The sequence below is a fragment of the Brachyhypopomus gauderio genome, chromosome 4 (assembly GCF_052324685.1).
Source record: "Brachyhypopomus gauderio isolate BG-103 chromosome 4, BGAUD_0.2, whole genome shotgun sequence".
NCBI lineage: Eukaryota > Metazoa > Chordata > Actinopteri > Gymnotiformes > Hypopomidae > Brachyhypopomus > Brachyhypopomus gauderio.
Window position 1 is genome coordinate 19,128,542 of NC_135214.1, and position 15,721 is coordinate 19,144,262.

The 15,721-nt window shown below is 44.9% G+C and overlaps 1 protein-coding gene across 2 annotated transcripts in view; it reads right to left on the bottom strand.

The window, feature by feature from the left end:
* slc4a10b (solute carrier family 4 member 10b) overlaps positions 1-15,114 on the bottom strand; it is a 52,226-nt gene extending 37,112 nt beyond the window's left edge. The window contains exons 1-2 of one of the 2 annotated variants that reach the window (XM_077002900.1): positions 14,872-15,114; positions 5,104-5,133 (exon numbers count right to left, since the gene is read on the bottom strand). In XM_077002900.1, coding sequence (XP_076859015.1) covers positions 5,104-5,133; positions 14,872-14,919 — 78 coding nt within the window. In that variant the 5' untranslated portion in view covers positions 14,920-15,114. Of the gene's footprint in view, positions 1-1,472; positions 1,820-5,103; positions 5,134-14,871 lie in introns of those variants that run through there. The other variant, XM_077002901.1, reaches the window with a different exon arrangement.
* Positions 15,115-15,721: the final 607 nt, after the last annotated feature.

Here is a 15,721-nt window from a genome sequence, read left to right on the forward strand (position 1 = left end):
GACAGATACAGGAAGGCAGATAACTGTGGGTACTGGCCTAGTTTAAATGTGATCACATAATACAGCCATATTCCTATAGGCGCCGGTCATGGGCACCGTGTCTTCAGTGAATCACACTCACCGTATTAATATGTGCACACATTCACACCCACGTAGAGTGCAGTATCTGCATATTTGACAATCTGTAGTTCTTGAAATGCGAGTAACAGGGAGGTGTCATTAGCACCTCCAGTGGAATAGTGGTAACGAGGATGGCATCAGCATTTAGGATGAGATTTCGGGCATGAACTTCCCACGCATTATGTATTAGTCTAGTGGAGAACACTACACTAAAAGCTCTCGCCATGCTTTGCCTGTGCACATATGAGTTATTTTTATTTGCCTGTAAAGTGAAGCAAATATCAGGTTAGCAAAGCAAGTATAACTTTAAAGAAAAATAAAATACATGTTATGAAACTGAGTCTGAGAGATCATCTTTAAAATATGAAATCACATCTCAGAAGAACTAAAACCAAACATTAGGGGTTGTAACCTTAAAGATTAGTCTAGCTACTTTCTTACATCAGTAACAATACAAAACACACCCTACCTCTACCCCATTACGCTCAGTAAGGCAGCTCAACCTAATAACCTTCCTGCAATGATGTACATGCATTTCTAATGAGGGCTATGTAGGTTGCATTTCGTCATGCTGAAATCAAGTCAGGCTGTTCTCCTGCTGCTAGCCAAAAGCATTGCCACAACAGCGTCAGCACCAGTTTCAGACCAGCAGGGTGCTTCAGTACACGCATGGAACAAAGGTTGAGCATAAGATCCTTTCTATTTCAGTTGTGAACAGGTGAGTTTTGCATCTGCTCAGATATTATATTTACAGGTACAGATTGAGTGCAGAGATTTGCACAATTAATCAATAAGCCCTAGGGCCACACTGATAGGTTGAACCATACGGGAGATTTAGTGGGTCAAGTGCATGAAGGAGTAGAAACATCTCTCCTCAGTTCCCTCCTTGAGCACAACCTGTGTCTCCCCTCTGAAACCGCTCCTGCTGTGGTGCAGCTCCTCAAAAGGAAGGCGCATAAAAGACACCCCCGCCACCCAGGTGCTGATGGTACAGTCTGCTCCCTGCGCACTCCTCAACATGTCTGAATGCAGAGGAGCCCACAGAGGTGAACTCTACGTTGCTACTGCACATTCTGCAGTGCTACAGCAGGTCACCGTGAATGCCCAACGAACCCTCCAAGGGTAAAGACACGATTACCAAAAAGCAGCCGAACGTCCACTGCACCAAGGCTGGACATCTCGTGCGAAACTCCTCACAATAGTTCCCGACACATACGCACATAAAGCCCAACTCAGGCTGCACAGAAACTACAACACCCAGATTCAAAAACGGGTCTGGCAGAAGCAGAGAAGGTCAGAGCCGCAGTAATGACAGGCAGCCCAGTGTGATGACCCGTTGCCCAGGCGCGTACCTGCGTGCGGAGGCAGTTGTAGAGCTCCTTACTCATGCCCGCCGGGTAACGGCCGCTCACTCACTCACTCGGTGGCTCTGTCCCGCGGGCAGGCGAGGTGCCACGCCGTGTCTCCGCCAGCGCGTGACTGCAGCGCAGGAGGTGCAGCAGATGCTATGAGTCCTCGTGTGCCGGAGGTTGGGTGGAGTGGGGGGTGGAGTGGGGGTGGGGGCCCTCCGAGAGCGCATACGAGCAGCAGGATGAGTGAATGTTGGACCTCAGAGGGTCACTTCCCCTTGACTCCAAATCCAGCAGCACTGCGCGACCCAGTCTCGAATCGCAACAAACTAAGCTGCTGCAATGTATTCTGCCTCTCTCTTTCTCCCTCTCCCTCCCTTTCTCCCTCTCTCTCTCCCTCTCTTTCTCCCTCTCCCTCTCTTTCCCTCTCCTGCTCCCTTGTGAAATCTTGTGTTCTGAGGGGCGAACCGTTCATGTCCTGTTCTGCACATGTCCTGTCTTGCCAAGGGCGTTCAGCCATGAAGGTCCTGCTATCTACCTCTCTCTATCTCTTTCACTCACTCTCACTCACTATCTTGTAATAACCAAAACGACAAAAATAGAACCGCTTGACGTAGGTCTGCACCGCTGCTTAAATTCAGAAGAGCTACATTGTGCAGGCCAGAGAGAGGTGAAGCATCAAGCAGGTGGATGCAGCACAGAAATACAAAAACCCAGAACCACACCGTGCGAGAGGTTCAAGCAAGCTCTCTGAACGTGCAGGGATTCGTGAAGCCCTGTACTACAGCCACTATGATTAAACTTCAGGCATGCATGCTACAAACACTTGAATGAAATCAGCGACGGCCGACATAGAGAGTCTGAGAGAAAACTGCAGGTGCAGAGGGTGGAGCTTTTATGGTCAGTAGTGAGATGTACACTGAACACAGCATTTCAGACTGATCTTAATTCAGAGAAGTAACTCTCACAAATAAAGGGTGGTTTTATCTGACCAGAGTGGCCTTTCTACAGAAAGGACGCGGTGCAGTTCTCCAAGTTAAACTTCCTTCGAACATTTACTGAAGTGATCAGTAACACATACAGAAAGCATTTACAGTCAGAGGGAAAAAAATGTAGTGACTGGCTGAGAACCCTGATTAATTTCCAGCAGTCACTTAAGCACTAACTCTCAGCAGTCTTGGTACAGCCAAACATATATTGGCTGCAAAGTCTAATAAATCCCACTAAAAGGGCCCTCCTCACACAGTGGCGGTGTTTGTACTGATTGGGCCCTAAACTGGTATGCCATATGCAATATGTGTCCAAAATAGTGCAGAATGCAGCATACAATATGTTTAGCGCTGGGTCGGTGTGGGTAGGACACAAGTGCAGGAGTTTAGACATTTTATTAATAAGAAACAGAAAATTGAAGAAAAAATCCCAAAATGATCATCCGAACCAAACTATGGCAATACATGAACACAGCTAACTGAAAATACGATGGCGTCACACAGTACTGGGAAAACACACATAGAGAAAAAACGTACACGAACTAACAATACGAACTGTGTGAACAAGAAAACAAGTGACTAGGTAAAGGGAACTTACATATAGACATGCATACAATAAACAACAACCAGGAAGACAAACACAGGGTGTAAATACAAGACTTAACAAGGGGACCAAACTAGAAACAAGTGACAATGATGACAAGGGGCGTGGTTACAGATTAGCAGAGAGGATACATGGGAAAACCAAAACATGAGCACATGGAGAAACAAAGGCTTGACTGACAGGTGGGAGGTGGAACCAGATGTGACACTATGTAGTGGGCTATTTAGAATATAATCCTCATTGAATCCTCATGTGCATTTATACCTGCAATCTTATATTCAATTATGACCTGCGTAAAATATTCCAAAATAATTATTTTAACACCGTTTCTTTACAGCTTTCTATGTTCCCCTCCCTCCTGGATTATTCTGGATCCTTCCGGTCAATAGCAGAAGAGCATCTTCTCTTCCCATTCCTATCTGCAATTAGGTAACACATCTTCTGTACACCAATGTCTCGGATTTAGTGTTTTAAACAGCGAGTAGTGATGAGATCTCTTGTCACGTAGAGCTCCGCCCCCTCTTCTAGCTGTCACTCCGGTCGTCTCTTCCATGTGCAGGTGTTTTCCTTGTCTGTTTATCCCGCCCTGTTTCCATGGTTTCCCTCTGTCTGTCACACCCCTGTCGTCAGTGTTCCCAGCTGAGTCTAGTTAGTTCCTGTTAGTTCTGTGTATTTATAGTCCCGGTGTTTCCCTAGTCTGGTTTCGGTCATTGTACATTCACATACATTCCTGTATATTCCTGTACTTGGTGTTGTAAGTAATCCCTTACTCTGTTACTCTGTTACTCTTGTTATGTTACTCTGCCCTGTCGCTCTGTGTTATTAGACTTAGTTTTCAGTATCCTGGTTGTTTAGTATGTTACACGTTTATACTGTGGTTTGTTTTGTTTAAATTGTTGTTCAGTCATGTCTCTCCGTGTTGTTTATGTTACTTGTTCTGATTGCCGTTCTGGTTTGACCCACGCCTGCCTGTACGACTCCGAGTTTGGATTCCCCTTTAATAAATCTCACTCTCCTCAGCGTTTGTGTCCGCCTCCTCGCTCCACGACACGTAATGCGCTACATCTCTGTCTTCACAACATATAGCTATGACCAAACAGCTAAAGCAGGGGCTTTAGGAGCGGCACAAAGGACACCAGCAGACACAGCTGAATAAAACACCCTCTCTCCATCACATCATATAAAACAGCTTCAGGCTCTAAGAGGTCCAGCTCTTTCTGCAATATGAGTCCAAATGAGAAGCATCCAGCACTGTGTAACTTCCTGGAGGAAGTGGCCGCTCTAGCACAACAGAAAGCTCTGGGGTGTTCTCCAAGGGCTCTAGGGTATTCTTCGAGGGCTCTGAAGTGTTCTCCAAAGGCTCTGAGGTGTTCTTTGAGGGCTCTGGAGTGTTCTCCAAAGGCTCTGGGGTGTTCTCCGAAGGTTCTGGATTGTTCTCATGGGCTTTCCAGAGCTGCCCATGTGACAGACTCGCTCTTCTCTGCAGCTTATTTGTCCGTCCACATTGAAATATTCGCTAGAGCAGCATGGTGCGGCGCACCGTGTCCTGATGCTGCCATGCCGTGTCTCAGGGGCTGTATTAAGAATGAATCACTGTCGGCCACCTTTCACAAACATACATGGACACACACACAGCAGCTGAGCATGGAAGGGGGCAATAAGCGAACCTCATACAGCAGCTGTGTGAAAGGGCTTGGGCAGAATAACAGCCACGAGCTACTGGTCAAGCGATGCTGAAGGAGAGTGAGGACGGTTCACTACAGCGGCTCTACAAAGAGAGTCTGAGGTGAATCCTGCCACTTTCTAAACAAAAGGAATCTGAGCTCCTGAGAAAAAATGTAGCACTAGTCTTGCTGTGTGCTCTAATTAAAACAACATTTCTGTTAGGCTAGTTTATGTGTAGATTTTTCTTTTTTTTAACATAATTCTTACCTATGTGTGTAGGATATATCAGTTAGCAATGCTGAACTCAGTTACTGTGTCTACATCAGTATAAGGACTAAGAAAAAATACTTAAGAGGAATGAAAGAATCCAACTCACCACACTTCGTCCTCGCGAGGGCGTTATTACCTGTAAAGAGCAAAGGTTCACAGTTAGATGTAACCAACAAGTTTGTTAAGCTCTGAGCGTAATGGCAAAACCATCTTATCCACAACTGCAGTTTGAATTGTAGTCATATTTAAGATGCTTTTTAAATTATTGTTGATGTACAAGAAAGTTTCCAAACTGAGGATGGAGACATTTCTGTGAAAAACAAAATGTTGGTACATTGCACGAAGTGAACTAATCTTAGACCTAAACTTGACAAATATACAGACCCAAACTGCAGGGTTGGTGTCCCAGACTAGGATTTGACCCAAGTCTACACTAGTCAACTATCAAATTGCAATTACCAGGCCAGGCTGCATTTAGATGTCTAAATAACCTTAACCAAACATTTGGAATTACTCTTTGAAATGACCAAGGGTGCCAGACAGGATTATCTTTGCATTCACTTCTATTTTGCAGGACTGGAGAACCTCCTAGACCACACAGGCAACAATGAGACCAGGTAAGGACAAACAAGACAATTTTAATTCTTGTCTATCAACTCATGCAACCCAACAAAACAACACTGTAGCCTCTCTCCACCTCGCCCCAAAGTCACCGACGGTAGCAGGACACAATAAGTGGACACAATAAGTGGACACAATAAGTGGACATAATAAGGGGACACAATAAGAGGACATAATAAGGGGACACAATAAGCGGACACAATAAGAGGACACTATAAGGCAGCTTATAAGTGTGGGGGTATTGGGTATTGCAGGTGGGGCGCAAGCAATTGGAAGAAATGTCGTTTTAATGCCTGTTCGGTTATCATAAGCCCCGGATGTTTAAAATGTCTGCAGAACAGTGTGAACCAGGGCTAGATTAACCACCCCTATTGAATTTAGTTCAATTAATTATAAAATTTAAAACTAGCATTTGTATTTGGGGCGTGGAATTTCCCCTTCTTCTGAGGTGGGGAATGATAGAAAAAGTTTGAGAACCACTGCTATAAGGGGACACCATAAGAGGACATAAGGGGACACAACAAGAAGCCCTTATCTGAATAGCATCCAAAAACTCCCACACTGTATAGTCCTATCAGTGGTACTGAAATATTAATTCATGTTTAGGTTTAGTAATGTAAGCTCTTTTAGAAGTGGCAGGTAGGGTAGGTGTCATCTGAGATCCAACAGGGTGGACTTGCTTTTGCTGTTGTCCTACGCTGCTTCCTTCTGAGTACACTTGCAGGAGAGGAATAAGCCCTCAAGCAGAACTCCACTCCTCTCGTCTGGACCATTACCTCCATGATGCAGTAGAAACCACTGGCATGTCAATGTCCCCAGCTATGCCTCTAAATAATTTAAAACAGTACCAACCAGCCAATTGAGTGATGATGGAGAATGCACTACAAATATTTAACAGAGGGAAATAATTTAAGTTATACATGAGGGCGTTAACTCCTTTGCCAAAGTTTCACTTGTCTTCACTTCCAGGTTATTGAAATCATGGCTTTTCACTTCCTGGATAGCCATCAGACTATTTCTTACCCTGTTCCCCTTCTTGCTGGTTTTGCTCTCTTTTTAGTCTCTGCAACATCCCATCAGGGTACTGCATCATTAATCAAACTCGAATGGTACCAGGTTGAAATTGCCATCCTCTTGCAAAAAGTCCCGAGGGCCTCTTCAGTTATCACCATGGCGCAAAAGTTCAACAAGGTCAACCTTCTACAAACAAACAGAAGTAACTATACAACAGTACGATTGGTCCCATCTGACATGACGCTTCAAAAACAATAGGCCTCAGAAAACAAACATATGGCATTCTAATATGATTTCTAGCACCTCTTTCACACTTATTTAAAAGGTGACTACATCATCAAGAGATTTACACACCTGTGCATTTCATGGTGAGAAAAGATGGTTTACCAAGTACCACTGTGTACTACTATCCATATGTTTATGATGATTCCACCCACAAGCTCTTGTAGTGTGAGATTCACAGCTGTACTTTGAAATTAGTGCATGGTTTACCTAATTACTCAACAACTTAAGGGTGATTATTGAGTACCATGTTGCATTACCTCATGTCTACATTAGTTGCTCCTAAAATGTGATCTGATCTTTGTTTTATTCAACAAATGCAAATAATTTTAGATACCTGTCGCAATAATGGCTTGCAATGAAATGAGAGTGCAATGAATACCAAGCTATATTCGGAAATGTCAGTTCAGAATGTCAGGCCTCGTGTCTGTAATCTAACTACAGAGTGACTGAAATTGAACTTCCTGTGTGTTTGGGGATGTCTGTCAGAGTCCTGGTAACAGTGCGGTGAGAATGCTGGGATGTGATTCAAATCAGGCATTTGCTGTTATGGAAGTCCTTTGGTCTCAGATGCTTCCAATACACAAGGTAATACTAATACTAGGGGTGACCTGCAATAGTCGCTGATTCGACTATAGTCGACTATACCCCCTAGTCGACTATGAATGTCATAGTCGAATGTACCATTCTAACTGCATGGGGGTGCCCAAGGATGTTGCTAAGCATTAGTTGTTACATTAAATGTCTTTGTTTTCGTTATATATAGCCTTTTGTCAAATAAAATCATCCTAATTTCTGTTAATAAATATTTAAAAATGATGTGTGTGCATTAACAATAGGCATCTTCCTTACTACACATTAATACATCACACCCTGCAGTTGCACAATCCAAACGAGCAGAGCTGAACACGCTACAGGATCAGCGTCCGCCGAGATTATGTCTACTAAAAAAACTTCAAAAGTATTTTGAAAAAGATAAAGATGAATCAAATAAAGTAAAGTGCAAGTTATGTCGTCAACGTCTTTTATTTCGCACGACAACAACCAACATGGCATACCATTTAAAACGCGTAAGGCGAAAAAAAACGTTTGCCGTTTGTCGTCTCGTCGCGGTGCGTCTCGGCAAGTAATCCTATAAACATTTATTGTTGTTGTTTGCTTTTAAACCCCGTTACTTGAACCTTTCCTTATAATTTGTTTGCTGTTGTGTGGAAATGTTTTATATATATTTTCAGGCAGGCATATTTTATTTAAAATATTTTTGACATTTTGCACAGTGCCTGTCTGACAGTTCGATATGCGCACTGACGGTTAATGTTCTCTAACGTTTCATTAAAAAATAAATAAGTAATAAATAAAAGCTGAATAAAGACAACCTGTCACGTTGTGGGGGGGGGGCCTACCGGTTGCCCCCGGTTACAGCGGCAGCGGTCCTGTTTTTGGTCACGTGATGTTCGTTCCTCAGGTGGGCGGGACCCGTGATCCGTCTCACCTGAGGGTCGTTTGTTCGTCTATATACGTCTTGTCTTTGTACCAGTTGACGGCTGGTTATTATTTCCTTCATTTGGAACAATGCACGGGTTTTGGGTTTGCACACTTTCTATTAAACCATCCTCTTTCCCTGAGACTTGGCGTGATCGCTTTCTTTTTGAGTTGCTCACCCTGCCCGTCACAGAATAACCAGCCACCTTTCGGAAGCCGCCAGTCTCCTTTGCTTTCTCCTTCGTTCGTGGTCATGTCTCGTGGTAAGTGTTTGTCTACGTGCTGTGTGTTTGTCGTGTATTGTCTGAGAGAGTGTTGAGTCTGTCCCCACTCGTCCCGCCGTGTTTAACTGTTGTTTGTGTAAAACCCGTAAAATCACACGGCGGTGACTAGAGCTGGGGACCAGTAGACTCCGCTCTCGCCCAGCGAAACTACCGGTGCCTCACATTGCACACCTCCGTTGTTCGTTATCGTCTGTATGTATGTGTGTGTGTGTATGTACGTTGTGTTTTGTTTTAATAACGACGCGGACGTGAGCGAGTGTGTGAGTGTGCCGTGGTGTGTGTGTTTCGCTGGTGGTGTTTGTGTGTGTGTGTATGTAGACGGGTCCACCGATGCGTGCTGCGCGCTAGAACGCGTGAGACGCGTCTCTCTGCTCCTTTCGCCTCGCTCACCCGATATCCCGCGGTGACGGGGGTGAGCGACTGCGAGCCAGGGGGACGCGTCGCTGTGGGCGTGGCGCGCAAGCCGCTCGCGCATAGCTCTCTCTCTCTCTCCAAAGATCTACGGATCCCGTGGTGAAAACGGTGAGAGAGGGAGAGCTGGAGTGGGCGCGTCGCGCTCCACAGAGCGCGCGCATCGGTGGGTCCTGTCCATTTGTTTGTGTTCTGTCTTTGCGTGTTCGTTTTGTCCTAGTGTGTAGCGTGATTTGTTTTATGTAATTCCTCTCTTGCACCCCTCTTCACTATGTGTGGGGAGGGGTCCATTTGAGGTCCTGTGCCACTGGATGTGGCACGGAGGGCATACTGGGTGCGTGTATGTTGTCTGTGTTTTTTTTTTTGTTTTGTTATTCCCCAGAGGGGGCCCCCCTAAATATGTTTTTGGGGGGGAGCTATGGGGTTCCTGAGCCACGACAGGTGGCTCAGAAGGCACTGCTCCATCATGAGACCTGACCGGTTGGGAGGGACCCCTGAGCAGGGAGGAGCCCCTGTACCCCTTTGTAGGCTGAGGAAGCCTGGGGTGTATGGACAGGGTGTCTCCTCATGCCAAGAAGGGGTCCCTCCCCCCCTGTGTAAAAGGGGGGGTCAGTGGTCGGAGCAGTGCGCGTTTTGTGTTATGTGTTGTCTGTGTGCGTGTGTGTGTGATGTGTTGCAGGTCGCTCCTGGTGGTGGACTGCGGTACTCCCGGACCTAGTGGGGTCTCCAGGAGGAGACCCACTCCTTCGAGCTCGGGGTGACCAGTGTGTCCCTGTTGCGGATTGCCAGGGCCCTGGTCTCTGGCGCTCCTGGGTTGGGTGGAGGAGTCCACCTTGAGATGAGGGGCTCCGGGGAGGGGTTCACTCCCCAGGAGTCTGGGGTGACCCCTAGCGAAAGGGCAGGGGTCAGCTCCGAGCGAGGAGGTAGGTTCGGGAGGTGTTTGTGGAAGCCGTGGCCGCACCCCAGTGTGGCGGCCTGCACACATCCACACCTGTGACGTGTGTTGGGCCATGTGCGCCCGGTCCGCACACAGCGGTGGGGCTTAAGCGGCCTAAGGCCGGTTAGGGCGCGAGGGCCCTGTGACCGACCGGGGCGTGGTTATCGTCTTGTTGATGGCCCGGTCGGTCCAGGGTCCCACCCAGGAGGCGAGCTAACCCGTATGTGTTTTTATGTTTCAGCTCAGGACGGCAGGGAACGGGTCCCTGTCTTGTCCCCGCCCTCCCGCCCCTTTGTTGTGTTTTGTGTGCTGCCGCTGTAAGCCGCACATCCGGAGGTGAGTGCGGCTTTGGTGGGGGGGTCTGTCACGTTGTGGGGGGGGGGCCCCCTACCGGTTGCCCCCGGTTACAGCGGCAGCGGTCCTGTTTTTGGTCACGTGATGTTCGTTCCTCAGGTGGGCGGGACCCGTGATCCGTCTCACCTGAGGGTCGTTTGTTCGTCTATATACGTCTTGTCTTTGTACCAGTTGACGGCTGGTTATTATTTCCTTCATTTGGAACAATGCACGGGTTTTTGGTTTGCACACTTTCTATTAAACCATCCTCTTTCCCTGAGACTTGGCGTGATCGCTTCCTTTTTGAGTTGCTCACCCTGCCCGTCACACAACCTACCATGTTTATTCATTTATCTGAGTGTTTTAGGTTTTTACTTTGAAGTGGAAAAAAGTCCTGAATGAGAACGGGATCCCGTGTAAGGTGCTCTTTAAAAAACCCCTGATTCGACTATTAGTCGACTAAAGGGAAAATCTGACGAATCAGATTCGACTATGAAAATCCTTAGTTGAATACACCCCTAACTAATACTACTACTAATTTCTATATGAAAGCATTCACAAACGTTTCCGTAAGTAATCATGAATGTTTATGCTCATATATTAAAGTTCTAGACAATATTTTGATTGAACAATGTCAACAGCTTCCAGTAGTTGGACAACACACAAAAAATTGGTTGCATTAGTAGCTTCAAACAAAATAATGGGCAAACATTATTTATTTACCTTTCCCAAGCAAACCTGACCTCAAGAACCACACCCTCTTGCTTTTACAGAAAATGTAAAATCTTCCACTGTAAAGTTGACATAATTCTGAGCACAAAAACATGTTATCCAAAATTGGATAATGATACAGTAAACTGAAATCTTCACATGAAATTACATATTTATGAGCGACATGTAGCACAATTTCATTTAACAGTTATATCAGTGGTAAGGAAATACTACATGAAATTTAGCAATGTCCGCTCATGTCAAGTGTAAGTCTAGATATTCCTGTGTGGGCTGGATTCAGGTTCTGGGTCTGAGTTCTGGCTCAGAGAGCCCAGAGCACACTGACCCACGCTGATTAATAAGCTAAACACTTAGACATTTTTACTGATGCCCTGCAGTCTGTTGGTCTGTTACTCTGTTAGTCTGTTACTCCGTTATTCTGTTAGTACAGTTTCAGTTCAGAATGCCTTCAGTACAGTGTCAACGCCTAATGCATTTTCAGTGTTATGGTTGTTACACTTATTAGGCCCATGAGAGGACTGTGTGTTTAGGGTCATGCAAAGCTGCTTCTCTGCCTACAGCATAGGGATAACAGATGCAAATCTGCTTGGAAGTGATCAACATAGGGGATCATACCAAAATGCCATAAAAAGAAACAATGTTCTTCATAATGCTGGTAAAACCGTGTTCTCCATCCACCAGCGCTGCCATGCTCACCCACTACCCACAATCCTCGTGCCCAGCACTGAAAATGCATCTTTTCAACTTTACTCATTAACCACATTTTGAACATACCAACAGGCCCAGTTACCATTTCCAGTCTTGTGAGAAAGATCAAGGCATTAATGAATTATTATCTCTTAAATGCAGTGACTTAAGAGCCAGGAGAGATTCTTAATTTGCCACTCTTGTGACTATACACATTTCATGAATTTTGGATGTAGTTAATGGATAATTCACAGTAGTTACTGCCTTATGATTAATAACTAAATAATAAGCATCATCAAATTATCATAAGTGCCTGAGATGAATATAAACAGCTTTTTCCTTGTGCAAAGTATCAGGTTAAAACCTTATAACTACACTGTGTAATTTAAATGAAGGCAGCCACATAACTGTGGTCTCCAGTGAAAATATAGCTGAAGCAGACATTGTGCTGAAACAGACATCATGCTGAAACAATCATCGTGCTGAAGCAGACATCGTGCTGAAACAATCATCGTGCTGAAGCAGACATCTTGCTGAAGCAGACATCGTGCTGAAACAGACATCGTGCTGAAACAATCGTTGTCCTGAAGCAGACATCATGCTGAAGCAGACATCCATGGAGAGTTCAGTGGCCAAAACTGAATGCCTGAAAGCCTCTACATATTTGTGATCTAATAGTGGAAGCCCATCCAGTGAACCTCACTAATAATAACTTGCAGAAGAGAATTCAGATCACCAAATCCTGACATGAGCCCTCAGCGTGTCAAAAAGTAGGTCTAGACTGCTATTCATATAGATTCTGGAGTGCTGATCTGGGACCTGTTTTTTGACCAAATCAGAAGACATGGCTCTTCTCTATATTATTTTCTATTGCTGTGTCTAAGAACCTGAACCAACAATTCACTTTTCAAGACACGTCAATGAAGGTCAGCTCCAATAAATGTTGCGCAGAGCTCAGAATCTTATTTATCAATTTGAAAGAAAATTTTGTATGAAAAATGCAAGATGCAATATCTGAATGACTGGGGAATCGTGTCTGAATGACTGAGCTAATGATGAGTGCAGATAATCTGGTGACAGGACATGTCAACCATGTTGGTGTGACGTCCTTTGACCCAGAATCACAAGGCTGTTTCTGTGTCATTTCTTGCTGTTCCTGAGTGCCTGGACAAGAGGATCACCAGAACATAACATCTGATCAGCCTTCATCGCAAGCAAATTGCTGCTTAAAGTCAAAAGACTGAAAATCATCTGCCATTGGATTCTTCCTTATGGGTGACCCCCTTATGAATGACCTCTAATGGACGACCTCCTATGGATGATCCCTTATGAGTAACCCTTTATGGACGACCCCTTATGGGTGACGCCTTACGGATGACCCCTTATGGATGACCCCTTATGGACGACCCCTTATGGACGACCTCACTGAAAACAAACATGGCCCATAGTTCTATCTTGTCTTCTCACAAGTGCAAGTAGCCAGATTCAGAAACTGCATAGTCAGCTAATGACTCTTGCTAATGACACCACAACGACTGGTTATATCAGTGAGAATGTCAAAACCATCTACAGAAGAGAGCCAAGTTGGTGGAGTGCTACCACAACCACCTCCCATTTCCCAAAACAGAGGAGCTTACTGTATCCATCAGGAGTCCAGCAAGGCCTTCGCTTGCTGAGAGAGCTAAGGCAGTGGGCAATGAGACAGCACTACGTTTATTGTCCCTGAAATGCGTGTGAAAGTGTTCTGACCAGTGGCATTACAGTGTGGTATGGCGGAACCACAGATCACTGGAGGAAGACTGTGAGAGCTGCATACAAAACCACTGGGCTACCTTCTGCAGACCAGACCACTGGGCAACCTTCTGCAGACCAGACCACTAGGCAACCTTCTGCAGACCAGACCACTAGGCAACCTTCTGCAGACCAGACCACTAGGCAACCTTCTGCAGACCAGACCAGACTATATTTATATATATATATATACTACTGAAACGTTATCTTGAGCAGTATGCACCTTCAAGGTCCAAAACACTGCAATCTTGAAATACATGTGCTTTGTGTCTCCACTGCAGTGCTAACACTGTGTAGCATTACCATACAAGGTGACTGTTGCTCTGCTGTATGGGACTACTTGGCTGGATCATAAAATCTATTATTGTATTATTGTGAGTAAGCATTCCAGTATTCACACACCTGTTGTATATAACAAGTAAAACATGACTCAGTTATTCAAGTATAGGCCTGCTTCGTTTATTTTGTCATTATGGTTCATCTAATGCTGTTTTATTATTATTATTATTTTTTATTATTATTATTATTATCATCATCATCATCATCATCATCGTTGTGTTATATGTTGTGTTATCTGGGGGGTTGTGTTTAACCTATGGATTCATACTTAAAACGACACCCATCAGAACAATCTGAATAGTTAAAATATCCAAACAGAACTGAGTGTCCTTTTTTGTGCGTGCTGGAGCGATGTTGCTAATGCGACTGTTGCGTCGTAAGTGATGCCCTCCTATAAAAAACATTATAGGTGTGAAAGTATTTTCCTTAAGGCGTTGTAGCTCTTACGACACAAGTTCCTCTAATATCCTGTAGGGACGTAAATCAACTTCCATGCGGGACTGAAAAATATGGAACGACGACATTGCACATTGACGTTTTTATTATATTATAACGTATTATAACATCTAGCAGGTAGATGTCGGTCTGAGACACTAGAGCTATTGTCTGCTGTAATGATGTTGATCGTATAGGCTAACGGTGAAGCTTCGAAGTATTTGTGTTTTAAATCGGCGTTTCCAAAACCGCAACGTTTAGTCATGCGGTGATGCTGCCTGCCTCCATCCGAGAATCTATACGATACGTGCGGCGGTTTGCTCTGCAATCGCAAAATGCGCATACTGCGGAGGGAAAACCCTCCACGATTAGCCGTTTCCCTTTGGTACCCGATGCAATGACAGCTAAAGAAAAAAATGTGTCAGGCGAACCCATACCGATGAACGGACATGGCATGAGCCGTGTGCCTAACATGAAACAACACATTCTTATGTATCTAGCGTAAAACAGGGAGAGGACGTCTTACCGTTGGCAGAAGCGGTTCCATCTGGGCTCCTTGGTCTTTAATGTCCATCTTGGTTTACCTGTAGATCGCAGCGCAGTGGCCAGGTAGACACAGAGATGCTCAACCTCTCTCACGTCCTCCTGAAGCGGCTGCTGGGTCGCAGTAAGCGCTGACACGGGTGGTCACATGTTTGGTAAAGTAGTAGGGCCGACCCTAACGTTATTACTCTTGAAGGGGCGCGGATCTCTCTCTCTCTCTCTCTCTCTCTCTCTCTCTCTCTCTCTCCTCTCTTTCTCTCTCGCTTTCTGTGACGCATCTAATACACTCACCAACATACAACAGGCCCAAATTTTTAAATATCACAGGAAACTATATGACGCGTGGCTGATGAAGGTCTGAAATGGTCTGAAATGGTCAGAAGGTCTGGAGGTCTGAAATGGTCTGAAGGTCTGAATGTCTGAATGTCTGAAATGGTCTGAAGGTCTGAAATGATGCCTATTGAAGTACTTTTGGAAAACTGGTGTTGCAGAAATAATTGCATGAATGAATGTCATTTATACACATACTTAATAGAAAAAAAAGTATATTTCTTCTTGAGACGTCTTCAAACAAGCATCACTTTCCTAATTAAATTAGGCCTATTAAGCACATTATTTACTCTCTTGTTTTCATGAAATAATACCACAGTTAAAACACTCTTCACCTGTTGCTGCAATACACAACACACTACTGGTCATGCACGCACCATGCAGTTCTATTTGCAGCCTCAGGACAGACTGAACGATGTACATCACATAATTGGCGATGGCATTCTCCAGTTTTACCTACACTTCCGGGCCCCATTTCCCAAAATCACCATGGTATTAAAATC